Source organism: Lepidochelys kempii, chromosome 24 (assembly GCF_965140265.1).
Source record: "Lepidochelys kempii isolate rLepKem1 chromosome 24, rLepKem1.hap2, whole genome shotgun sequence".
NCBI classification, from domain to species: Eukaryota; Metazoa; Chordata; order Testudines; family Cheloniidae; genus Lepidochelys; species Lepidochelys kempii.
In genome coordinates this window covers 11,255,206-11,281,206 of record NC_133279.1, presented here as the reverse complement: position 1 = coordinate 11,281,206, position 26,001 = coordinate 11,255,206, and the positions used below count along the sequence as shown (strand labels likewise).

At 58.9% G+C, this 26,001-nt stretch overlaps 1 protein-coding gene across 2 annotated transcripts; it reads left to right on the top strand.

Annotated features, from left to right (window-relative positions):
* Positions 1-526: 526 nt before the first annotated feature.
* Positions 527-25,996, top strand: TAGLN2 (transgelin 2). 2 transcript variants are annotated; one of them, XM_073322417.1, is made up of 5 exons: positions 527-759; positions 22,774-22,966; positions 23,376-23,550; positions 24,206-24,308; positions 24,852-25,996. In XM_073322417.1, exons 1-5 carry the CDS (start codon positions 737-739, stop codon positions 24,991-24,993), a joined length of 636 nt encoding a protein of 211 aa, XP_073178518.1. In that variant the 5' UTR covers positions 527-736; the 3' UTR covers positions 24,994-25,996. The 2 variants fall into 2 exon arrangements, with proteins under 2 accessions (XP_073178518.1, XP_073178519.1); XM_073322418.1 differs by lacking the exon at positions 527-759 and adding an exon at positions 12,500-12,606.
* The last annotated feature ends 5 nt before the right edge of the window (positions 25,997-26,001 follow it).

Below are 26,001 nucleotides of genomic sequence, written 5' to 3'. Positions count from 1 at the left end.
CAGTAACTCTCCCTCCAGGAGGGACCCAACCCATGGATGAGCCATGCTGAGCCGGTCCCAGCTGGGAGCCCCTGTGGGCAGGCCCGTGTGAGCTGCGCTGAGCCGGTCCCAGCTGGGAGCCCCTGTGGGCGGGCCCGTGTGAGCTGTGCTGAGCTGGTCCCAGCTAGGAGTCATTCTTTGCTTCCCTTCCCCCGGCCCTGGAGCAGCCTCTTGGGGACCATGGTGAGGGAGGGCAGGACTGGGGTGGGGGGTACTTCCTGCCCTCCCCTCCCTTGACGCCGTCCCTGTTGCTGGCTTGCAGGTGCCAAAGCTCCCAGTGACGGCAGTGGCTCCCCGGGGAACTCCAAGTCAGTGGATGCCCTGGAGGCGTCGGGCTCAGAACAGGCCCGTGCCAGCCCAGAGGCTCGCTGCGTGGCCCTGAGGGAGGAGTTCCTGGCATACCGGCGCCGCAGGGAGGTTGCCCAGCAGCGCAGGCAGAGGATGAGCAGCCGTCGCTACGATGAGCGCTTTGAGCAGGCCACGCTGCTGTGAGAGGATGCACCCCGCTCTCTCACACGGCCTGGCGTGACTGGGCTGCAAAGAGTCTGCTGGGTGGCAGGGCATCCCTGCAGCGCCCCGGCTGGGCAGATGCCATGCCCCACCATGGGATCATCAGCAGATGTGGGGTCAGGACTCAGGAGGCCCCTGCAGTGGCTGGTCTGCCAGGCTGTCCTAGGGCCTGTGATGCGGGGAGCCCATGCCTGATGCTCAGCCTGCCAGGTGCGTTTCGGCCTGACCGGCCCTTCGTACAGCACATGGTTGAACAGCTGTGGGGACCGAGCTGAGCCCAGGCCCAGCCCCAAGCCAACAGATAGCACTTGCCACAGGCTGCTTGTCCCTTGCTCCTGGCCCCAGGAGCTCCCACGGGCTGGGCCAGGGAGTGGGCCAAGGGCTTCTTGTGAGGGATGGGCCAAGGGGTCCTATCAGGGGATGGGTGGAGGGCAGAGGCATTTGTAACGGAATAAAGAGAGACTTGCACAGACTTTAGCCCCCATGGGAGTGACAGACCACGCCGGCAGGGGCGACAGGCTCCAATGCCAGGCGAGGGAGCCTCCACCCCATCTGCCAACCCCCTCCCACCCAGCTCTGTAGAGCTCCCTCCCACGTCTCCCCCCGTCACCCCTCAGCCCCACGGAGTGTCCTCCCCCATCTCTCGCTGTCGCCCCACGGAGTGCCCTCCCGCCATCAGTCCCCGGCCCCACACAGCGCCTGCCCCCATCTCCCACCGTCACCTCCTGGCCCTATGGAGTGCCATCACCCCCACCTGGGGCCACGCAGCCTTTCACCTCCAGCGCCCTACTGCTTCCAGCTGCCTTGGCTCAGGAGGGCTGGGGCCTGGGCCTACCTCCGGCTCGTCTCTATTTGGCAGGTGCCCCCCTCCCCTCTGGCCCTAGCTGCTGCAGGCCCTGTGGGCAGAGTGGGGGCAGGCTGACCAGGCTGTGGCCTCCACGCAGCCACAGGGGGTTGGCAACATGAAATCTAGCAAGGCTGCTGCTGTAGTGGCCAGCAGGGCCTGTTGGGGTGATCCCTGGCCAGCACCCAAGTGAGGGGCAGGGCTGTGGTGCAGCCCCTGCGGCGGGGACACGGGCTAGAGCAGGCCCTGGAGCAGCTCCTGGCACGGGCAGGGTTAGCGGAGGCCATGCCCGGCTGCTAGGGCCGGATGGGCTGCACTTCCTCGTTCCCCAGATTTGGCCAGGCTCAGGCAGGTCATTTGACAAGGGAAGTGGTTGGGCCGCGGAGCTCCAGGGCCATGGACCACCCAGCCCTGCCCCATGAACCCCTCCCTCCCCCATGTCGGCTGCCTCCCTCAGCCCTGCCCCATGGACCCCTCCCCCACGCCAGGTGCCTCCCTTTGCCTTCCCCTCCCCAGACCCTTCCCCACAGACTCCCCTGTACCATAGACCCCTCCCAACTCCCCCACCCCTTGAGCCAGCCCCAGGGCAGCACCACAGACCGTCCACCGCTACCCTGCACCATGTGCCTCCCCTGCCCTGCTCTCTCCACACACACCATGGACCCCTCCCCCTCCCATCTCCGCCCTGCCCCATGGTGCTCCCCCAGCCCACCTCCCCCCACCACTCAACCCCCCTTCCCTTGTCACCCCCCCCATACACCTCTGCACCATGAGCTCCACACGGCATCCCTCTGTGTCCCCTCCCGCCCACTACCAACCCCTCCCCAGCATCCCTGCCCCGAAGACCCACTCCTGCCCCACCCACCCCACAATCCTCCCCCAAAACCCCTCTGCCCCACCCCCATACCACAGACTCTTCCCTGCAGTTCCCCCTGCCCCCCCCACACTTCCTTTGCTCCCGCTGCCCTGGGATCCCTCCCCCAACAACTGAGCCAGGACAGGAGCAGCATGAGGGTCCCTAGGGAAAGAGGTGGTTTGGGGTGAATGAACTCAGGCAGCCTTGTCTGTCCCCCCAGCATGCTACCTCCTGTGGGCACTGCCCCCCCTCAGGCAGAGTCCCCATTACATTACCCCACACATAGGGAGCAGGGATTGGCCCAGAGAGCTGGGGGCACCTGCTGGCTCCTTGGGAGCCTGGTCATGCGGCAGGAGCAAGTGGGGCCAGCTCAGGCCCCAGTGCCGCTGTTGCTGGGTTTGTAGCTGCCCCAGAGCTTGCTGCCTGCAAAGACCTCGTGGGCATATGCCTCTCCCCATCCCCAGGGGTGACAAGGGTTGCTTGGCCCTGCTCTGTGCTGCTGCCCAGGATACCCTGGGCAAGGACTCTGCCAGGCACCAGGGGCCAAAGGGCACCCATCACTGTGAGATCAGGGCACTGCTCTCTGGCACATCCCCACTGAGGGTGGGAGCTGCTGTGCCAGCCCAGCCCACAGGCCCCAGGACACGGTGGGCTGGGACCAGGGGCTTGCCCTGGCCGCTGGGACTGGGGACAATCAGTGCCCAGGAGGTGGCACTGGACTGAGACCCAGGGAAGCAATGAGCCTCCTTCATGGGTGAGAGTTGGACTCCACCACCCCCAGCTCCCCAAGCTGCTCCCTGGCAGCAGAGGCTGGACACATCCTCTGGGACAGGACTAGAGTCTCGAGCTGGCAGGGAGAGGGGGCTGTCCCTGCTCCCTCCACTCCCCCCACATAGAGGGGCCTGCTGGCAAGGGCATCAGACAAACTGCTGGACTTCAGCATCTCCCAGGGAGGGGCACAGGGCCTGGAGCATGAGCTGTCTGGGCATCAGTCTCTGGCCCGCCCTAGCACCATGTGCCCTGGGATGCGGGCACCCCCCACATCATTGCCAGCCTGGCTGGGCTGCGGAGGCCGGGCTGGGGGAGCATATAACCAGCCCCAGTGCGCACCACAGCATGAGCGTCCCCAACCCCCTGCAGCTGCCTCAGCAGCTGGGGCCTATTCACAACAGCCACTCCATGGGGCTGCCTGCCCTCAATGCCAGGGTACCAGGGGGGCTTGATGGGGCTGCCTGCCCTCAATGTCAGAGCACTGGGGGGGGGCTCCATGAGGCTGTCCTACCTGTCCTCGATGCCAGGGCACTTGGGGGTGGGGGGGGGGGGGGCGCCTCCATGGGGCTGCCTACCTTCAATGCTAGGGGACAGGGGATGGTCCTTCCCTCAATGCCAGGGCACCAGTTGGCATCTGGGCAGAGCTCAGAGGACATGGTCATAAAAGTCCCCTCTGGCCTTGAATCTAAGGTGATTCCCCCCATCACCACGTATGGTCCTTGTGGGGGCAGTGATAGGAAGGGGGCTGAGTGGGATGGGGTCAGAGAAGAGATGGGTTGAAGAGAAGGGGAGGGCTGTGGGGGGCAGGAGACTGGTGAGCAGGAAGAGGGGGGGCTGGTGTGATTGGCCAGAGGGAAAGGAGTTGGACCCCTCCCTGCCTTGGAAGGGGAGGGAAGCAGTCCAGGCAGTGGAGATAACACCTGTGGTTTTACATGGGCATTTAAGGTTGAATCCTGGCCCCGAAATCCTCCCTGCAAACCGGACAGCAGCTGCCCGCAAAGGCTCGAGTTGTGGTCGAAGCTGGGGTTAGCCGCAGGCATTCAGCTCTCGGGCACTGGCAGCATCTGCCTGGAAACACTCCAAGCACCAGCGACTGCAACAGGAAGCCATGAACCCAGTGACTGGGCGCCTGGGCCAGCCCTCCCTGGTCTTAGCCATGGGGCGGGGGCGACAGCAAGGCCTTGGCATGGCTGGGCTGAGCGACAATTGGATTGTGCCAAAGTAATTCTTTTCATTTTTAAAAAGTTTTTTACAACCTCCACTATCGTATTCACCTTTTCCACCTCCCCTCCTTCAGCCCTGCAAATGCACATCAGCCCCCTCTTAACTCAGCCCTGGGCTCCCCTTTACACACCCTCCATCCAGACCCTCAGCGCCCCAGAGTAGCCCTTGGGCCGGCTGCCCACCCTTCGTGCCTGTGACTCTCAAGGCTCAGACCCAAAGCTGGATTCTGGCTGACCCCTAACCTGCCTAGCCAGCTGCTCTCTGCCTCCACAGCAGCAAAGAGTCCTTCAACTTCCCATGCCACAGACAGTCCCCAGCTGGGCTCTTGCTGGGATGCTCAGGGCCCCAAGCCACCATCACAGAGGAGCCAACTCAGCCCCATGCAGTGTGTTCGTAGCATCTAGGGGTCCCACCCCGCTGTACTGGAGGGATGAGTCACCCTGACTCACTTCCTCCTGCGATGGAGCCTGCAGTGATGGCCACAGCCACATTGCTTCCATAGAAATGCCTCCCCCACTCGTGTGGGATCAAACAGCAGGAGAGGGTGGGAGCATGGCAGGGAGGGTGGAGTGGGGCAGCAGGAGGAGTGGAGCAGGAGGTTCCTTCCTTTCCAGCAGAGTGCGAATAGTTGACCCATTGACCCAACCCCCAGACTCAGCCCCCAAGGGAATACATCACGCTGCAGTAGTGATGGGCCACAGGAGAGACCCTCGGGGTTAGCGTCACAAACTAACACGCTCAGCATCACAGTGGCTAACACTGGGTGCCCTGCCACTGAGGGGAATCTTCACTCTGTTACCTGCACAAAATTCTCAGTTACTCACACACTCCAGGACATCCCACCTCTACCTAGTTCCTAGGGCTCAAGATGTAACCCGGTTAATTTAGGCACCCCCCACCCTTACCCCGTTCCTAGGGCTCCAGGCAAAAGGCACCTAACTTTACCCCTCTGTGGGCTCCAGGCTGTACTCCTCTGGGTAAACACCCTTTCCATGCCTGACTAACCTAATTACCTTCTATGACGAGATAACTGGCTCTGTGGATGAGGGGAAAGCAGTGGACATGTTATTCCTTGACTTTAGCAAAGCTTTTGACACTGTCTCCCACAGTATTCTTGCCAGCAAGTTAAAGAAGTATGGGCTGGATGAATGGACTATATGGTGGACAGAAAGCTGGCTAGATCATCGGGATTAACAGGTAGTGATCAATGGTTCCATGTCTAGTTGGCAGCTGGTATCAAGGGGAGTGAAACCATCTTGGGGTTTCCCTGCTCCCTTTCCCTTGGGGATAGGCTTCTTCTCTTCCTGACAGGGGCACCCTCTCTTGAAGTGTCACAGAATCATAGAATATCAGGGTTGGAAGGGGCCTCAGGAGGTCATCTAGTCCAACCCCCTGCTCAAAGCAGGACCAATCCCCAATTAAATCATCCCCACTGCCTACAGGCATAACACTGCCCTGCTTGGGCTTCTAGTCTGATCCTGGGACCTGGCTTCTTGCCCCAGGCTCTCTGGCCCCTGATCACCTCCTGGAGGGTCTTGAGCAAATAATGCTGCTCTTCTGCTAGTTGCCTCAGGCATTCCTGGAAAATCAGTGGCAACAGTGGGTCTGTCTCACCAGGGCCTGAATCGCCCCTTGGTTGCTCTTCAATCCCCTTCAGTGGAAGTGGCAACGCCAAAGTCCATCCCGGGAAGGTACACCTACCTTCTGCCAAAAAGGCCTCTGAACACGGCAGCTCCATCGTTCCTTTAATAGTCTTCCAAACTCCCCTTCTATCAGGGGCAGCTGCCAAACAGTCTGGGTCTCTCACTCTTCCCTCGGGGCAACCAAATGCCTGCATTCTCCAGGGTGCAACTCATCACTCCAGTGCCTCCTGCTGGCTGTCACACAGATTAGCTCTTCTTGCCAGTGCACCCTCTTCTGGTGGTGCCTTGCCACCGTCACTTCTGCTCTGGGACACACGTCACTCCCAGGTCTGCAGCGTCCTCTTCAGTGACACAGCCCTCCAGCCATGTTATACCTGGGTTCCCCGCTTCCGGGTGGGATAGTATCACAGTCCAGCCACTTCCTCAGTGGTGAGTGGGGGAGGGGACCTAGGCCCACCCACTAATCTGGGTCCCGACCCCGGCCCAGGGACCCTGTAGATGGCCACTGCTTTGAGCGCCCCCTCTGACTTCTCCTTGGGAGACTTCCCAGCACCCAAGGGAACTTCTCCCTGGGAGACAGCCCCAGCACCCTCTTTACCCGTGCCTCAGGGCCTCAGCCTGTAGATATCTGCAGCCCACCCGGAGCTGCCTTTAGCTCTCCAGGTCTTTGCCTGTAGCACTGCTCTGTCCCAGATGCTTGCTGCCTTCAGCCTGCAAGGCCTTATTGGAAATCCTGGGAGGTGCGCCCGCCCACGTCTAAAGGCCCCTCCCCCAGACTTGTGGGAGGGACCACTGGACCTGGGAACCAAAGGAAAATGGGGACCAACTAAGGAATAACAGGGTCAGGAGTGAAGGTCACAAGTTCAAAACTAGGGATCCAGAGCGGGACACTGAGCAGAGAACCCCGGACAGCACCCACTGCTCCTCACAGCTGTCTGGGGAGCCAGTGGATGCTGCCTAGAGGAACTCTGCCCAGATGCGTGAGACCAGGGAGGATCAGAAATAGGCCCCATAGTCGCAGAGCACCCCCTCATCTAACATCCTCCTCCTGATGTTGTAGATGGCCACCTTGGCCAGAGCTAGGAGGAGGTTGACAAGGAGGTCTCGCGACTTCATAGGGCCGTGGACAGGGTGTGCAAATGTAAACAGGTGTGGGAAAAAGTGCAGCCAGAACCTCAGCAGAAGGTTCTGGAGGAGCTGGAATAAGGGCTGCAACCTGGTGTATTCTAGATAAGCATACGTCAGGTTCTCCCTTACACCGCAAAAGGGGCAGGCAGCGGAAATGGGGGTGAACCATGCCAGGTACACACCTGTGCTCACGGCTCCATGAAGGAGCTGCCAGCTGATATCCCCAGCAGGCCGTGGGACCAGGGTGGAATTGAGGCTGCCCACCGCTGTTCCTCACCCTCCACAGGTGGTAAGTAGTCCTGCCATTTGGTATCAGGGCGGGACACGAGGGTGAGGAAGTGAGCATCTATAGTTGTTTCCTAGGCACAGTTTGGAAGTGAACCGGCTGCAGGGCGTGCAGCTAGCTCGGATTGTGGTTGGGAGGGGACCGGGAGGGGTCGCAGGACAGTGGCCCGATGAAAAGGTCCGGAGGGCCCGGGTTGAGGGGTGGGCGGGGAGCTCCCTCTTGCAGTAGCTGCTTGAGGAAAACCTGAGAGGTGGGCAACAAGGCTGCCCTCACCTCCTGGAGTATGCGCAGGAGGGGTCAGGAGTATGGAAAGCACCATGCTCTGACCGAGCGCTCAAGGGTCCACCGAGTTCCCCTGTCGTAGTCCAGGTGGTCTCCGATTCTGGTGGTTTCTGCCAGGATCAACTTCTGGTGCACTGAGGGGGACTCCACCACCTGCACACGTAGGTTGGAGTTGTGCAGCAGGGGCTCCGCGAGGAGGTCTGCCCCCTCGGTGGCCTCAATGGACCTGGTCGCCGAGAATAGCTTCTAGGTCTGGAGGAGGTCCTGGTAGAATACCGGCAGCCTGGAGAGGTCTCATGGAAGACCTCTTGGATGGAGATAAGGGAGCTGCCGGTCGTATCGCAGGTGGCAGAGGAAGGCATGTGCCAACATGCTCCACGTCGGACTACCTGCACCATAAAGGAGTCTCTGCAGGGCCTGGAGGCTGAAGACATGGACCTGGTTGCGGAGGCAGACCAGGCCCTGTCCTCCCTCCTCCACGGGAAGACTCAAGACCCCTACAGAGACCCAGTGCAGTCCTGGCCAGAAGAACTCCACAGTTACCCTCTGGAGCCGGGCCCGGATCTCCGGGGCTGGGCCCGGGTGTTGAGCCAGTGCCAGAGCATGGACAGGACTAGTTGGTTCAGTACCAGTGCCCTCCCTCACAGAGAGAGGCCTTGTTGGAAATCCTGGGAGGTGGGTGGGCACAAGCCCACCCAATTCTAAAGGCCCCACCCGCAGCCTAGCTGAAGGGACCACTGGACCCAGGAACCAAATGAAGACGGGGGACACTAAGACATAACAGGGTCAGGAGTGAAGGCCACAGGTTCAAAACTAGGGATCCAGAGAGGGACACTGTGCAGAGAATCCCAGACAGCACCCACTACTCCTCAAACTGTCAAGGGAGCCAGTGGATGCCGCCCAGGGGAACTCTGCCCGGATGCGTGAGACCAGGGAGGATCAGAAATAGGCCCCACAGTCGCAGAGCGCCCCCTCGTCCAGCTTCCTCCTCCTGGTATTGCAGATGGTGACTTTGGACAGAGCCAAGAGGAGGTTGACGAGGAGGTCTCGGGATGCACCATGTCCACCAGCACAGGCCCCAGCCGTAGCGAGATGGCCTTTGCTACTATCTTGTAGTCCATGATGAGGAGCGAGATGGGATGCCAGTTCTGAAGGTCGTGGAGGTCCCCCTTCTTTGGCAGCAGGTGAGCATGGCTCACCTGCACGACAGAGGGAGGACCCCGGTCTTCAAGGACTCAGCCCAAACGGTGATGAGGTCCAGGCCGAGGACATCCCAGAACACACGGTAGAACTCCAAAGCCCGTCCATGCCCAGGGATTTGTTGGTGGGCATGAGATGGAGGGCTTTCAAAAACTCAGCCACAGTGAGAGGCAGCTCCTACCAGTCCCGGTTGTCCGCACTGACTGTCGGGAGTTTGGTCCAGAGCACCCTGCAGGCTTCGGCATTGGTCAGGTCCAGGGAGAAGAGGCTGACATAGAAGGGCCCAGCCCTTCCGCACATCTCCTCCGGACCTGTGAGGAGGGTGCCATCCTCTGCCAAAAGGCAGGTGACGTGCTTTTTCACCCCCCTCCATGGGGGGAGGGGGAGAGGCAGAACAGAGGTTGAGCGTGGGTAGAATTGTCTCTGGGTTTGGTTTTTCAATGCATAGAAATAGAGGAGAGGTTAAGCCTGTTGGGATCCTGGAAGTGGGTGGCAGAAGCCTGCTCACTGCTAAAAGACCTCCCCCAGCCTAACAGGAGGATCCACAAGGTCTGGGATCTCATTTAATTACGGGGGACAACTAAGAAAACCTGAGAGGTGGGCAACAAGGCTGCCCCCACCTCCTGGAGTATGCGCAGGGGGGGTCCTCTTCCTAAGAGGAGCCGGAATTGGGCCTGCAACTTGGTGCACTCCAGATACACGTGTGCCAGGGTCTCCCTCTCTCCACAAAAGGCACAGGTGTCCAGGATGGGGGTGAACCATGCCAAGAACATGCCCGTGCTCACAGCTCCATGGAGGAGCTGCCAACTGATATCCCTGGTGGGCTTAAGGACCAGGGTGGAGTATAGGCTTGCCCACTGGGGTTCCTTACCCTCCAGAGGTGGTAAGAAGTCCCGCCACTTCATGTTGGGGTGGCATGAGGACGTGAAGGGTGTGGAGCACAAGCGTGTACAGATGTTTCCTTGGTGTGGTCCAGAAACGAGCTGGCTGCAAGTTGTGCAGCCAGCTCACAGTGAAGGGGTTGAATGGCCGGGTAGGTCCCCGGGGCACCATCCAGAAGGCCTGGGGTGCAGCGTGGGAGGCACCCTCTCACAGGACTCAGTCGAGGTAGGCCCGAGTAGCAGGTGGTAAAGCGGCCCTCACCTCCTGAAGTACGCGCCAGGGAGTACGAGGGCCAGAGAGCCCCATGCGCTGAGCGAGCATCAGGGGATCCAGCCAGTCTCCTCGGTTGTAGTCCAGGAGGTCTCTGAGTCTGCTGACTTCTGTCAGGACCAGCCTCTGTCGCACTGAGTGGGACTCCGCCACCTGCACACGGAGTTAGGGGTTGTGTAGCAGGGGTTCTGCGAGGAGATCTGCCCCCTTGGTGGCCGCCACGGACCTGGTCACCAAGACCAGTTTCCAGGTCCGGGTGAGGTCCTGGTAGAAGTCTGGCAGGCCGGAGAGGTCAGAAGACCCCTCAGATGGAGATGAAGGAGCTGCCGGTCATATCAGAGCCCTCGGAAGCGGCATAGGAAGGCGTGCACCAACATGCTCCACGCCGGACTACCTGCACCAAAAAAAGAGCCTCTGCAGGACCTGGAGGTGGAAGATGTGGATCTGAGTGCGCAGGCACTTCAGGCCCTGTCCTCCCTTCTCCGGGGCAGGTGGTGGACTCCTGCAGAGACTCAGTGCAGTCCTGGCCAAAGGAACCCCAGAACCAGCCTCTGGATATCAGCCAGGAAACCCGGGGCTGGGACCAGGCTGTTGAGCTGGTGCCAGAGCATGGACAGGACTAGCTGGTTGAGCACCAGTGCCCTCCCTCGAAGGGAGAGACACCAGAGTAGTCCTGTCCATCTCCAGAGCCACTCTGCCAACCTGCCCTCTAAACTGTGCCAGTTCTCTGGTGGAGACGGATGCGTGGCAGAAAGGTAAACACCGACATAGAGCAACAGACCCGCACTCCAACCCATCCCATGGCTTGAAGTGCAGGTGAGAGGGAGCTCGCCTACCACCCATCCGTGACCACCAGGCCAGAACTCTTGACCCAGTTGACCCAGACAGAGGGGGCCGCTGAGTAGATGGCCTGGCAAGCCTCCACCCGCACCAAGTTGCCCAGGTCCTGGACCACGAGGAGCACATAATCAGCGTATGCCGACAGGACCGGGCGCAGCTCCGGCTCCCGAAGCACTAGCCCCGTCAACCTCTGGCAGAGGAGACAGAGGAAGGGCTCAATCGCCAGAGCATAAAGCTGGTCTGACAGCAGACACCCCAGATGCACCCCGTGCCTGAAGCTGATCAGTTAGGTCAGGGTCCAGTTGAGCCTGACCAGACACTCTGCGGAGGCCTACAGCACCTGGAGAAAACCCACGAGCTGGGGCCTGAAGCTGAACACCCGCAGAGTGCCCAGGAGATACCTGTGGTCCACCCTGTCGAACGCCTTCTCCTTATCCAGGGACAGAAGGGTGAACGACAGAACGTCCCTACACCCGAGCTCCAAGAGATCCCAGACCAAGTACAGATTATCAAAGATGGTCCGGTCCAGGATGTAGGTCTAGGTCTGGTTGGGATGCCAGCACGGACCCCAGCCGCAGCGAGATGGCCTTCACTATGACCTTACAGTCCGTGCTGAGGAGTGAGACAGGACGCCGATTCCGAAGGTTGCGGCGGTCCCCCTTGGCAGCAAGGCGAGCATGGCTCACCTGCACGACAGAGGGAGGACCCCACTCTCCAAGGACTTGGCCCAAACGGTGACAAGGTCCGGGCCGAGGACATCCCAGAACACGTGATAGAACTCCACTGTCAGCCTGTCCATGCCCAGGGATCTGTTGGTGGGCATGAGACAGAGGGCTTTTGACAGCTCAGCCAGAGTGAGAGGCAGCTCCAGCCAATCCCGGTTGCCCGCGCTGACTGTCGGGAGTTTGGTCTAGGGCACCCTGCAGGCTTCGGCATTGGTCACATCCAGGGAGAAAAGGCTGGTGTAGAAGAACCTGGCCCTTCTGTGCAACTCCCTGGGGAGGAGGGATAGCTCAGTGGCTTGAGCCTTGCCCTGCTAAACCCAGGGTTGTGAGTTCAATCCTTGAGGGGGCCATTTAGGGATCTGGGGATTGGTCCTGCTTTGAGCAGGGGCTTGGACTAGATGATCTCCTGAGGTCCCTTTCAACCCTGATATTCTATGATCCATGAGAGGGGTACTGTCCTCTGCCAAAAGGCAGGTGATGTGCTCCCCCCCCCCCCCCATGGGAAGAGGCGGAACAGAGGTTGAGCGTTGGTAGAATCCTCTCTGCATTTGCTTTTTCAGTGCATGGAAATAGTGGGGAGGTTAAGGCTGAGCCCAGACCTCGATCCTGCCTTCCCAGAGTTGTGTGTCTGTGGATTGTAGCCGGACCCCTGCCTGCGGGCGGTGGAAAGCTACAATATTCTCAGGGGTGTGTCAGGAACTGACAGTTACAGCCTGGACTTCGGGGGTTCCCATCAGACAGACACAGGGGGCTTCCCGCTACACGCAGGAGGAAGCGGCCTCCCTGAACTCAACGCCCTGCTCCCCTGAAGGTGCCGCAGGGGTGAGGGCGGCTGGGCTCGACCCAGGCTAGGGGAGCTAAAGGCAGGTTCGAAGCGGGTAGCTCTCCCGTGGGGCCCGGCAGAACCCAGGCGGCTCCAGCCCTGGAGAACGCCCAGCACCACCGCACCCCCCCTTAGTGCGAGGCGGGGCTGGGCCCTCCTGGCCCTTTAAGTCCCTTCCCCCGGCACCGCCCCTCTCCCAGGACGGTGACATCAGCCCTCAAATAGCCGCGCGGGCTGGGTGCGGCCCCATCCCATCGCTCTAGCTCCAGACTGCCGCCAGCAGGTCAGAGCCACGCTGGGGCTGGGTGGGGAGCCCCTAGCTGCGGGCCCCGGGCCGGGCGCGGGGGTGGGGACACCCGAGCTTGTCTCACGCTTGGGGGCGAGCGCGGGGCCCCTTAGGGCCGGGGGCTGCTGTAGGTGCTGCGCTCCTGGCAGCTCCCCGCGGTTGCTCAGGACCTGGGGAGCTCCCGACGTCTCGTCCCGGGGTGTGGGGCTGTTCCCGGTGCCGGGCCGCGCAGCGGGGCCAGGTGCGCTGCCTGCCACCCGTGTGCCGCGGGCGTTAAGCTGCGGGCCCGCGGGCTGATTGAGCGGTCACGGCCCCGGCGCAGGCTTCCCACGTGTCAGAACAGCAGCTAGCCCCGGGGCTGAACCCCTGGCTTGGTGTGGCTGGGGCCGGAGGTGGGGCCCCTAAGCTCGGCCGGTCCAGTGGGTGGGTTCTTAAAGGTGGTGGCTTTGCTCGGTGCTGCTGCCAGCGAAGGCTGCCCCAGGACCCCCTGTTTGCAGGCCCTGGGGGAGAGGGTGCTGTGGCCTGGGCTGTTAAATCTGCCGTGGCTGGAGTGAGTGAACCAGTGGGTCCCCAGAGGGGAGCTGGGTCGGGGTGGTAGCTGCTTCGCCCTCTCGGGGGTGGTCGCTGGCGAAGGCACTCTGGCGCTGTGGGGAAAGTCTGGGTCTCTAGGGCAGAAACTGCTGTCTCATCGGGGATCATGACCCCTTCGCCGCCGGCTGGAGCTAGCAGCCTGTTGCTACAACAAACTTCTTATAAATCGGGGAACTTCTGCGAACTGGCTCCTTGTGCTGCTGCTCCTGGCTTCAGGCCTGCTCTCCTCCCCCTGCCTTGCGCTCCCCAGCTTGGCAAGCAGCACAGCGGTTACAAAGGCCGGTGAGGGGCTGACGACTTCATGCTCAAAACAGTCTCCTGGCCTGGGCCCTCTTTTCTCTCCAGAAAAGGAAAAATTAGCAGTGCTTCTGGGTCTGACCCAATTCCCTGGATGCTGGTTGGTTTCCAGGACTCTGCTTCTAAAATGGCTGTGAGCAGTGGAGATGTATGAAACCTTTGCCCTCCCCTGAGGGACTGGCCACTTGGAACAGCCACAACTGGTCCCTCAAGCAGGCTAATGCTGCTTTGACCCAGAGTGCAAATAATGGGTGAGCTCTCCAGCTCCTAAGTCCCTTCCCCCCTGCCGTGGCTGGTCAGGGTGTGGTGGTGCCTGGCATCCACCCAGTAGCATGCTGTTGGGCAGTGCCGTGTGAAGTGGCTGCACTTCATCCATAGCCTCCAGGTTGCTTTTCTCAGACTGTGGTGTGAAAATCCCTCATTCAAAAGCTGGGGCAGCCCCTGATGCAAGGCAAGGAAGGCCTGGTCTAACACAGTAGTTCTCAAGTAGGGATCCCTGTACCCCTGAGGGCACACAGAGGTCTTCCAGGGGGTACATCCATTCATCTAGATATTTGCCTAGTGTTATAACAGGCTACACAAAAAGCACTAGCGAAGTCCATGCAAACTAAAATTTCATACAGACACTGACTTGCTTATACTGCTTCACATACTATGCACTGAAATGGAAGTATAACTGTATTCCAGTTGAATTATTTTATAATCTGGTAAAAATGAGGTCAGCAATTTTGTAGTAATAGTGTGGCTGTGGCACTTGTGATGTCTGGTTTTGTAAGCAAGTAGTTTTTAAAGGAGGTGAAGCTTGCGGAATGCAAACAAATCAAACTCCTGAAAGTAGAGGACAGTAGCCTGGAAAGGCTGAGAACCAGTGGTCTAGCTCTAGCAGACTGTTTGTGTCAATGTAGCTGTTCTGGCTAGGGCGGGGCTCTGCAGTAGCTAAGTCAGCTGTCCTCTAGTGTGGATGCTGCGCTGCTGGTTTGGAGGTGCCTCCCCTGCTGGCATAGCTGGTCGTGTATGATCAGGCTGCAGCTGTAGCTTTTTACCAGTATAACAGCAGCCACTGGAGCGGTACAGTGGAAGTGGTTCCAGTGCTGTGTAGACCACTCTTGTGGCATGGCCTCCTGAGCCAATGAAGTTCCTGTGGAATTGGACTGGTCCTAACATGGGGAGTGTTTGCTGGCTCCTGTGTTTGTCCTTCTCCAGAACTCTGTGCAGGGCCCTGGGGGCAGGGAGAAGGTATTGCAGGTAACTGGGATGAATGGGAGTTAGATCCATCACTTTGGCCCGTTATTGGCACCTCTTGTGGGACAGCAGCAAATCCAGATGGGTTCTTGGGAGCAGGCTGGGCTCTCCTGTCCCAGGCTGCCTGATGGCTAGGAACATGTAACAGTCCTGCCTTCAGCATGGCTAACACAGGGAAAAGGCCTTGTCCAGCTCCCAGTTTGGCAAGCTTCAATGTCGATGTACAGCAGGCCTGGATTTGGGAGGGTGGCAGCATGTCCCGGGGCAGCAGATTAGCAACCTGTGCTCTTGGGCAGGAATGTTTAATGGGAATCTGTTCACAGCTGAATTGAGGGCCTCCATGAAGTGAAACTGCCCCATAAAACAGCAGCTGCAGCTCATGTGAATCAACCTGCTGCAAGCTGGCACCTCTCCGGGGCAGGCAGAGCGGGCAGTTTTATTCCCAGCAGCTGGAGCCTCTGAATGGTGGAGATAGGCGGGTTGGGGGGGCGGGGAATGTGCCTTCTAAAGTTTCATGAGATGCTGATCTGGCTCATGCATTCTGATTTCATCAAATCCTCCTCTGCCCCCAGGGTGCTCAGTTCTGGGAACTGCAGGTTAGAATGGCTGGGGCCTGCCCTGACTAGGGTCCCAGAACTCTCCTGGGTGGAGGTACTAATCCTGGGTGGCCCAGCTCTGAGCAGGGAGAATCTGCAGTTCTGAGGGGGGGCCAGAGAGACTATCCACCACCCCCCACCCAGTAAGCCCTTCTGCCTCCCACACTAGCCCATCTACGCCCCCCCCCCCCAAGCCAGCAGGCTCCAAAGAGCTGACCTGAAAGCCAAGAGAGCTGCGTAGCTCTTAGGCAGCATCTGCATGGCTGAGTCTCCTTGTGGCTTGCCTGCTTGGGGTGCTGCAGGCCCTCCTCCCAGCTGGAGCCAGGGTCAGTGCCCTCAAGAACATTGGCTGCAAGTGAGTGGATGTGGGGGTAGCAGGAGGAGGGGTGAGTAGGGTGGGGCCTTTCCTTCCTCATGACCCCCATGGGGGTCATGGCCTCCCCACACCTTGGCAGTCTCAACAGCTGAAGCTGCAGGCTCTGTTGGCGCCTCTTAGGGTTACTACCTTTGAAATGCAAAAATATCACCACCCCCCAAGTAAGGTGGCTGCACCCCCAACCGCAAGGCAACCCCCTCCCTTCAACAGCCACTTATCTATAAGTGTTCTTTCTCTCGATACTATAAGATCGAGAACATCAATTTCTTAGTCCTTGGCAGGCAGGAGGGGTGGCTGCAATTTCAATTTTAGTCTCTAAGGTGCCACAAGAACTCCCTGTTGTTTTAGACCCACACTTAATTTAAAAAAAAAAAAGGCAGCAGATTAAATTATTTTTCTGGCAAAACCGGCCAGGCTGGTCCTGCACCAGCCAGGTGGTAACCCTAGCTCCTCCCCCAGGGCTCTTGTGGGTGGGGGGTGACACAGGCCAAAACAGAGCCGGTCCAAACTCCTGGGGAGGAGAGGGGGTGGCTCAGCAGCCCGGCTATTTGCCCAAGAGCCCAGCATGGGGCTTGTACCTTCTTGCTGGCTTGCTCCACTCCTTGGCAGCTCTTAGCCAGAGCCCTTCATGTGGGGTGTCTGCCCAGACACATGCCTCATGGAGCCCTGTGCTCTAGTGTGCCCACATGAACATGCTGCCCTCCTGCGACCCTAGTATAGCAGGGACCCTGCACTTCTGGTGCCTTTGGGTCTGTGGCTGGCTTGTGTTCTGTCCCCATGGCAACATCCCCAGGGGACCTGCCCACACTTCCAGGGGGCTTCCTGTCTGTGGGGATTTCAGCAGCAGCAACTTGCCCTCCCTGCTCAGATGTGTGGGGGGGGCTCAGTTCCCCTGAGGGCTTATCGCTTCCTGGCCACCTGGCTGCTTTCCGCTCAGTAGCATCCGCCCCCAGGGCTGGCTCTTGTCTTCCAGCGCTGCCCCCCCAAGCGCTCATGTCTCCTGCAGATGCTGTCTGTGGCAGGAAATCAGCCCTGTCTCCACCAATTCCTTGGCCTGGAGCCCAGTGCTACTAATGCTCCTGGGGAGCTGCTTTTCACAGCTGCTTCAGGCTGGGCCTGACGGGTGCCCTCTCTGCAACCACGCTCCAGAAGCTCAGCTACCTATTCTGTAGCTTCCCAGATAGGGCCACTGACCTGGGCAGGGGCCATTCCAATCCCCCTTCATGCCTTTTCTGTGGCCTGTCCTCTCTGAGAACCCTTGCCAGGGGCCTCTGGCTCAGCACCAGAGTCTGTCCCACTAATCTTGTGGGAAGTGGGGTGCTCTCCCTCCCTCAGCCCTCTTGCTGCTGTCTGAGCCCAGTGCAGGCTGTGCCCCACTTGATGTTGCTCTAACTCTGCAAAGCTGCACTCCTGCTGGTGAGCTGCAGTGGAAGTGGGATCTGACTTTTTGGCCACCCCCCCCCCATCTGCCAAGGACTGATCCAAGGTTTGGCATGGGGGTGGGGGCTCTGGGGACAGCCCTCTTCAATCAGCTTCTTAAAGTTCCTGCAGGTCCCACTTGGGGGCAGGTGGAAGCACAAATAAGTGAGTGAGGGAATGTCTGTACCCAGATCATGTAAATGATGGAAACAAATCTCCAGCCAGCTTGTGGGTTCTAGCAGTGGCTGCTCACTTACTGCCTGGATGGGACAGGTGCTATCTCCTCTGCCCATGTTCCCAATGAAGGGTGTGGCATAGCATGCTGACTTGGCAGCAGCTGGTCCTGTCCCATTGTTCAGTGTGTCCCATTTGCTGCCCATGTCCAGACTGTGAGAGAACAATGGGCCAGCGTAGCCAGATGCTCTCCAGACAACAAGATCCTGCTGGGACCCAATTTAAAGCAACGTTCTCCTAGATTTCAAGACCAGAAGAGACTGTTGTGATCATCCACTCTGAATGACTGCTTAGCACAGGCCAGAGCCTGCCAGCTGAGCTCAATGTAAAATCTCCATGTGATGCAGAATCCCCACATCCCTTGCCAATCTACTTAGTGGCTAATTACCTTCACTTAATCTGCTGTTGCTTTTTGGTTAGCACTTCGCTGATTTCAGTTTCAAGTCATTGGCTGATGTTGCTCATCTGGCTGGTTAGATCTTTGGGTACAGGATATTGCCTCTGTGTAGGTGTCTGAGCACTTTGTGAAGCTAAATACAATAAAAGCTTTGTTATCTGGCATATTGGGGGGGGGGGATGAGGGGTGCTGGTTAGTCAAAAATTCTGGTTAATTAAGAATTATACTTGCCAAGGGAGGGGGTTTGGGTTTGGGAGGGGGTTGGGGTGCAGGAGCGGGTAGGGGGTGTAGGTCATGTACAGAGGTAGTGCCCCCTTTCATCCTGCTTACAGACAGGAGAGTCATTATGTCCCATGTACAGCTTGGGAGTACATGCTCAGGAAGGGAGCATGGTGAATAACCAAGTCCCTGCTCACTGCTTGCCAGCCAGCTGCCCAGCCTGCAAGGACACTATATCCTCTGGTCCTAGAGATGACCATGCACTTGGCTGTGTGGCTGAGGCAGCCCTGCTCTCACCCCATCTATAGTAGACGGGTGGGCATGCTTACATGGCTGTGATGGCTCACAGGTAGCAACTGTTCTGGGAAATGAAGTGATGTAGGTTTTCTTCTTCCCTGACATGCTGGGACAAAGCTGTGTTGTGCCGTCAGCTCTCAACACCTGGCAGGATGAACTGGAGAATTGGTGACACCAGCTCCTCTCCTGGCTCAGGTCCAGTTTATGACCAAGTGCTGGCCTGGCATGCGCCAAACAGACTTAACCCATACTGTAGGGAAACCAAACCCTGCCTTCTGAGCCCATTTCTACTTAAAGCATCCATCTAGGGGCTGGACTGGGCAGAGTTCCCACATGCCCTGGACTGTCCTGAGCTTGAGAATGTGAAACTAATGGGGAGGGGGGGTGCAGAAGTTAAATCCAGCTCAGTGAGTCAATGATGAGCAGTGAGTCAGGCAGCATCTGGCCTCCCGTTAACTGGCCCCTTCATGGTTCAGCAAGCATGTGCCTGAAAGGAGCTAGATCTGTATAAGTGCTGAAGAGGTGCTGGCTTCCCAGAAACACTGCCTGACCGTCTAACCTGCATGGTGCAAGTGTGGGTGTGAGATGCTCTCTGCAGAGCTGATCTGGTAGGGAAGGTCTGTTCCCAGCCTTGGCGATGGCAGGGAGTCGCCTCCTAGCAGCGCTGCCCTGGTCTCTTTCCCCACCCCCACAGGAGCTGTACACTTGCACTCCTGGACTGTGTGCCACAGAGGAGTGTAGTGAACACCAGGTTGTAGTTGAACCCATGCAGCACCTTTCCCCCCAGTAGCAGTGACTGCCTGGAGCCTGGCTAGGGTTGACCTGGGAGGATGATCATGGCTCTGGCCATCCTGAGTGGACTGGCTGCTGTTGCCCCCTGAACAGGCTGGGATCCAGGGATGAGAGAGCCCACTCCTTGACTTGAGTGCTGCTGGCTGGGAGACTTGCCTAGAGAGCTGGGCTCCCTGCATGGGGGGGGGACACAACCCACCAAAGTGCAGCCTGAGGAGCTTCTGGAACATGCTGAGACAGGACTTGCCCCCATCTGTTTCCCACTGCCTGGGTGGTTCTGGCCAGCTACACTGAACTGGAAGGAGCTGCCTGCAGCACAGAGGGCTGGGAGTTGGCATGTGGCTGGGAGGGGCTGGAGCCCTCAGGGCTGGCTCCTTTGTGTGACTGGGTCCTAGCTGGGTGTGTCTGCACCCCCTCAGACTGGCTCTCCTGCCTCAGATCTGCCTGCTTTGCAGAGGTGGCGTGCAGACCCAGAGCAGCAATTCCACAGCTGCTGAGCTGGATCTTCCCCTTCCCTGCCTCACTCCAACCTGTCAGCCATGCAGGCACCTTGCTGGGGACAGATGGTCTCTACCTCAGTAACACTGGCTCGGTGCTTGTGGAGGGCAGCCACTGGTGCAGGGGTGAGCTGTGGCTGGGGTTTTGGGGACTGCTGAGGACAGGCAGGCAGGGACCATCGATGAGGAGGGTTGGTAAGGCTGCTGCTGGGGGAAAAAAGCCAGCAGGACAGAGGGTTCCTACTGCAGTTCTTTCTCAGACAAGCTTTGGGGATGGCTCAAACCTTCCCCTGTGCCCAGCAAGCTGGGTGAGCTCTCAAGGGAGCTGTAGTGCGACCCAACAGCCACAGGCCTGGTGGGATCTGTGGTGCTGGGGGTTCTGGAGATAACCAGCTCCTCCCCTCACCCCCACCCCAAATGCTCAAGTACCTCTGGAAGGAGCATTTCAGGCCACTTTAGCAAAGGCTCAGGCTACTGGCTCAGGCCTCTTTCCCTAGGCATCTGCAGCCTGGGTGGGGGTAGAGTGCCTAGCCTTCCAGCTCTGGAATAGCACCCCTCCCTCCTGTGTGTGCCTGGGAACCACATTCCCATCTGGCACAGCCCCTGGGTCCCAGCCTTTTGGGGTGGGAGCCCCTGCCTGGATGGGTGCATGTGCCATTGTGTCTAGAAGAGCTCTCCCCTCTTACCCCTCCCTTGCCATATTGGCACCAGGCTGGGTGGGGGAGGGCCTGCTTCCTGCCACAGGAACGGTGCCCAGAGCTGCAGCGTCCCTGGCTTGTGGCATCCTTGCCCCTTCCTCTCAGCTGCCAGAGCCATGCATGCCCTGAACATCCAGCATAGGCTAGGTCTCAGTGACACTGAGGGATCTGGAGGGAGCCAAACTACTGACAATCTCCAGACATGATTAAATCGCCAAGTTGCTCAATAGCAATTGTCCCTGAATGGGAGTGATTCACCCCTCCTCTCCCCTGCTTGCCTCTGGGCCCCAGAGCCATTTCACAACCCTGGTAAACATTTCAGGGGAGGGGTGGGGTGCTGGGTCCACTGGGCTCTTGCAAGGTCAGCTCCATAGTGATGGGTGGGGTGGGGAGCCAGCCTGCTGGGTGCCCATGTGCATCTGGGTTGTGCTGTCCCCTTGTTCGACCAGCTGAGGGTCAGGATTATAAGGAGCTCCCCCTGACTGAGCTGCTCGGGGAAGTGGTGTGGTCAGGGAGGATTGGGGCTCTATAAATAAGGGGAATCTCCGGAAAGGTCTCACTCCCATCTGGCATCAGGGCAGGGACCAGCAAATGCTGATTATTTCCTTCCCAGCCTTCCCTTGGAGCCTCTCCCTTCAGAATGGCTGCAGGAGCTGAAATACCCACCCCCCACACCACTTCCTGCTCCTAGGGGTGGTGCCTGTGAGTGGGGCTGCCATGGACACTGGTTGGGGGTAGGGTAGGGGTTGCTTGGGTAGGAAGTTCCCTGCAATGGTGATAAGTTGCTGTCCAGGAAGTGCTGATGCAGCATCATGGTGGGGGCTGTTGACTTAGGCCTGCCTTGGGGCTGGCTGGCCTGCAGGATCATTTATTGGGGCTTGTCTGTTCAGATCCCAGCCGGAGGCAGTTCCTGGTTAGTCTAGAGGGTGGTGGCTGTCATCCTGCCCACTGTGTCCAGCATGGGCCAAAAATCCCTGCAAGGACAGGCCTTGCTGGTGCCTGTGTGCCCTCCCTCTCCCCATGACTCTGCTAGAACTGTCCTGCAGGCATGGATGGGTACCCAGGCTTGGCACATCAAATGCTGCTGCTTGCTCCCTCCAGGAGCCACAGCAGAACTGCTCACGTTCACAAGCCCTGCAGGGGCCTGCCATGGCAGCACTGGTCAGAGCTCCTCTGGCCCAGCACTGCCAGCTGCCCTCCCTACAGTCTAGCCTTCTCTGCAGCTCCTGGGCATGGCCCCCCTCTGCCTCCATCTTGCCCATGTGCTGCGGATGTCTTCAACACAGGACCCAGACCAGCAGCTGCTCCATGTGCAGCCTGCACCTGGGGTAGAGCTTGCAGCTTTTGCTCCCATGTTGTGAGGCAGGAATCCCAAGTCTCTCCCAGCCAGGAGAGCCCTTGGCTGAGTGCAGCATTGTTGTATGGCACCCTGTGCAGTCTCGCTCTCTCCAGCGCCTGTCACTGCCTTGCCAAGCAACATTCCCATGCTGCAGGTGGTGGGGTGACGCTGGCAGCCCTTACAGAGGTGATGAGGTCTCCTGGCTGAGAACTCCAGCCTAGGCCTCACCCAGAGGTGCAAGCATGATTCAGCAGTGGTGGGAGGTGGAGCAATGGGGTGGATTGTATCAGAGTTGCAGCTCCTTCATCCCTCTTCTTCCTGGAAAGCCTGGTCCCATCTGAGACCCCGGCCTGCCACCAGCTGGCCTGGGCAGGGGGAGCAGAACAAGTGGGATTGAGATGACCATCCCAGCAAGTGGGGAGGGGTGTGAGCTGAAGAGCCAGCCAAGGGCTGGACTGGCAGCCCGAGCCAGTGCCTCTGGCCTGGCTGCATCTGTCCTGGAGCCCTAGTTTCCCCCTAAGGCTCCATGTAGCAGCCTGTGGGGCTGGGCAGCTCCCCTGCAGAACAGCTGCTGGGCTCCTCAGGCAGCTTGGGGCTGAGCCGAGGCTCTGGCACGTCCTGCTTGGCCCCAGCACAGAGCTGCATTCCAGAGATTAGGGCTGGAATGTGCCTGGCCAGCAGGGCTGTTGACTTTCCTGATACAGCACCCAGTGTATAGGATGGGTGGGAGAGACGGGCTCTCGGACAGGCACTTTCCCACCGTCTGGAGAGACCTTGGTCCGGGCTGCAGCCAAGGCAGCAGCCACTTCTTTTACAATCCTGACCCACCATGTTTTTGTCTCCTCTCCTGCCCTGACCTTGCGGAGTGGGCTTTGGCCCAGGAGGTGTTTTTTTTTTGGGTGGGTGGAGGGAGGGGCTGAATCTGAATGATGCTCTGCTGGGCCCAGTGCAGAGGTGCCCCGATCAGTGCTGACCCTACAGCACCCCAAAAGCTGAAGGGATCAAGTCTTGGAATAGCAGAAGCAGGAACTGGGTGTAGGGAGAGGGAAGCTGTATCTGGAGCCCATCCCTGCCACACAGTAGGCAAGGTCTGGCTGATGGATGCTGCTGTCATGGCTCAGACTGCAGAGGGTGCCTCACTCAGCTGCCCTGTCTGTGTTGGCCCTGCAGACACTGCATCTTTGCCATGGCAAACAGGGGACCAGCCTACGGACTCAGCTGGGAGGTTCAGCAGAGGATCGACAAGCAGTACGACCCAGAGCTGGAGCAGATCCTCACCCAGTGGATCCTGGCACAGTGTGGGGGCATCCAGCCACCTGAGCCTGGGAAAGAGAAATTCCAGGAGTGGCTGAAAGATGGCACAGTGAGTATCACTGGGGCAGAAGGATCTCCCTGTGTGCCCTAGCAGCTTGGGCTTTCTTGCATGAGCTGCGACATCCCTTCCCCTCCAGGGAGCTGGAGCCCCAGGCAATTCCCCCTCCTTGATGGGGCAGTGAGATACAAGCATCCTCCAGGGTCTCTGTGCGGGGGCAGCACAGTTCCATAGACCAGGGGCACCTGGTCCTCCCTGCTGCCCCTTGAGCCTCCCCTAGCAGGGCTGGAGCACGCCAGGGCACACACTGGCTGTGCTGAGCTAACAAGGGTGGACTCTGCCCTGAAGTAACCCCCACAGATGGTCCTGTCCCCAGATACAGGGTGCTGTGGAGACTGCTACAGAGACCTGCCCAGCACACTGGCTGAGTCCTGGGTTTATCCTTGTTCTTCCTGCCCAGGTGCTCGGCAAACTCATCAACAGCCTCTACCCAAAGGGCCAGGGGCCGGTTGCCAACACAGAGCCTTCAAACAAGGCCTTCAAACAAATGGAACAGATCTCCCAGTTCCTGCGGGCTGCTGAGCAGTATGGCATTGCACCCACTGACATCTTCCAGACTGTGGACCTCTGGGAAGGTAGGGAGAGCGGGGGTGGCCTGGCACATAACTGCCCTGGCTTATGTGGGAGGCTTAACCCCTAGCATGGGGATGAGCAGGGAACCCCTGAGTTGGAAACTCCACATGAGCAGCCTGCCCTAGATCCAGCCCTTGTGCTGTGCAGAAATCCAAACTCTTCCCCTTCATGGGGTCTGGCTTCATCAGCAGAAAGCTGCCTCCCCAGGCTCTGCTTGTCCTGGGGATCCTCCTCAGGGTGACTCAGCCCATACCCTAGATCTTCTCCTGCCTCCCTTGTATCTGGGTGACACTGGGTCTCCTGCCTTCATGAGTTAGCAGAGCCCATTTGACCCTTTCCCAGCAGGCTCCACACCTGCTGGGTCAGCAGATGCTTCTGGCACATCCAAAGGCTGTGCTTGGACCCAGGAGAATCTGTCTGGGGATGGTATTGTCACCATTCTCTGGAATGGCTGCTTATCCTGAACCCTGGCCAGGGCTCTGTACATGGGCCAGAGAGCTTGGGGGTGAACTTAGATGAGCAGCAGGCCCCACTGGCAGGGTTGGGTAACTGACCCCATCCAAGTGCTGCCTGGGCTCACTGCAGAGGCTGGGCTCTGTGCTGAATGCACCTAGGTCAAATCACAGCACATCACTCATGGGCTCTCTGCCCTGCCAGGAAAGAACATGGCCTGTGTGCAGAGGACCCTGATGAACCTGGGGGGCTTGGCTGTCACAAAGCAAGATGGGTTGTTCGTTGGAGATCCCAACTGGTTCCCCAAGTAAGTGGCTCTTGAACTTCTGAGAGTAACAGAAAACCAGCCCCTCAGAACAGGGTGGGGGGTGTCAGGCCAAGTGGGTGTGGCCCAGCCCTGGGTGCAGTAAGGTTTGGGGCTCCCGGTCTCTAGCTGATCTTGGAGCCACTGGAAGTAGATTCCACTCTCCAGTCAGGGAGTAGAGCTGGGCAGCCTTGCTGTGCAGGAGCCACCTCTTCCAGCAGGAGGGCTAGAAGTGGTGCAAGCACCTGCCAGTGTTCTTGCCCCCTCTCGCCCAGCCTGCAGGAGGGACTCTGGGGCTCAGTCTGTGACTGGCTTGGGGACTTGGCTACATGGAAGCAAAGTGATTTGGGTCTCAGTCCCTCTACAGAGGAACAGGGTGTTGGCTCATACAGCCTGACTGTCCTGGAAGGCCCTGTAGTGTAGCCAATACAACAAAGGCATAGTTGCTGCTCCTCTTCAGCATGCACTTTTGCCTAGCCATTAGGTGCCACCCAGGTGTTCTCCCTGTGACCCCTCTGGTCTGACTCATGTTCTCCTCACCCCCAGGAAATCCCAGGAGAACCGCCGTGACTTCTCTAAAGACAAGCTGAAGGAGGGTCAGAACGTGATTGGGCTGCAGATGGGCACCAACCGGGGCGCATCACAAGCGGGCATGACAGGCTATGGGATGCCACGCCAGATCCTCTGATCAGCCCAGCATGGCAGCACTCCCTCTCCACTATCTTCCCCCCCACCCCACCCCCAGGGTTTAATATATTCATCTACAGTCTAGAAAATTGGGGAGTGGTGCCTTGAACACCCCCCACAAACCACCACAGTGAAATGGGCCAGGGCCTCATGCCCTGACAGTCTGTATTCAGAGCTCCCTATCCCAGCACCATGAACTCCCTCCCCCAGCTGTCTTACACCCTAGTTCTGTAGGGACCAAACAAATTTCCATATTTGACCAAATGACTGTCTAGACTGACATTGGGACCACTCAAGGCTGCCCCCTGCCATCAAAGCAAAGTGCCAAAGCTATGGCTGCTAGCCAGATCTCTCCTCCCTCGGGCTTGGGGCTCTGCCTGAAGCAGCAAACCCACTTCTTGCATTCCAGGTACCCAGGCCAGTGGCTCTTGCTGATCTGTCAATAGTCTTAGGACCAAAAATCTCCCTTGCAGGGCTCCGTGCACCTGTTCAGCTGTAAGACCTGCTAGCAACTGTCTTGTCTCTAATCCCGCACGTGTGCTGCAGAGCAGTCTGTATTGTCTCCGAGTAACTCACCTGTGCTAGTAACAAAACATGTAACCTGATGTCCCAGGCTCCCGTAGCTGGGATGGAGGCAGAACGCTGCCCAGCTCAGGCTGTGAAGAAAGGGCTGCAATACCTTGCCCTGGGGCTTGGGACAGGGCATTGTCAGCCAGCTGGTCCAGGTCCTCCCTCTGGGTTAGGAGCAGCTGTGTGCTGTGCTCTCCCGGGTGGAGGAGCTAGGAAGTGCATTGCATCTGTGACACTGGGGCTAGCTCCAACACCAGCAGGCCCCATTGCTCCTGGCTGACTTGTGGCTTGACGCTAACCCTAGCTGGTCCAGCAGTGCTGCATGCCCAGCTCAGCAGCTAGGCTGTAGCTGTCACCTGTGCTCTGATCACTCTGACTGGAATGTATCGCTGAGGTCACCATTCAGAATAAAGGTCACCCAAATCTTGTTTATATCCCT

Excerpts from the sequence above, each read along its gene's own strand:
- TAGLN2 (XM_073322417.1), top strand. The coding sequence starts at position 737 with ATGCCTGATGCTCAGCCTGCCAG. Across the intron at positions 23,551-24,205 it reads GACTGTGGACCTCTGGGAAG|GAAAGAACATGGCCTGTGTG; the intron begins GTAGGGAGAGCG and ends CTGCCCTGCCAG. Across the intron at positions 24,309-24,851 it reads GATCCCAACTGGTTCCCCAA|GAAATCCCAGGAGAACCGCC; the intron begins GTAAGTGGCTCT and ends CCTCACCCCCAG.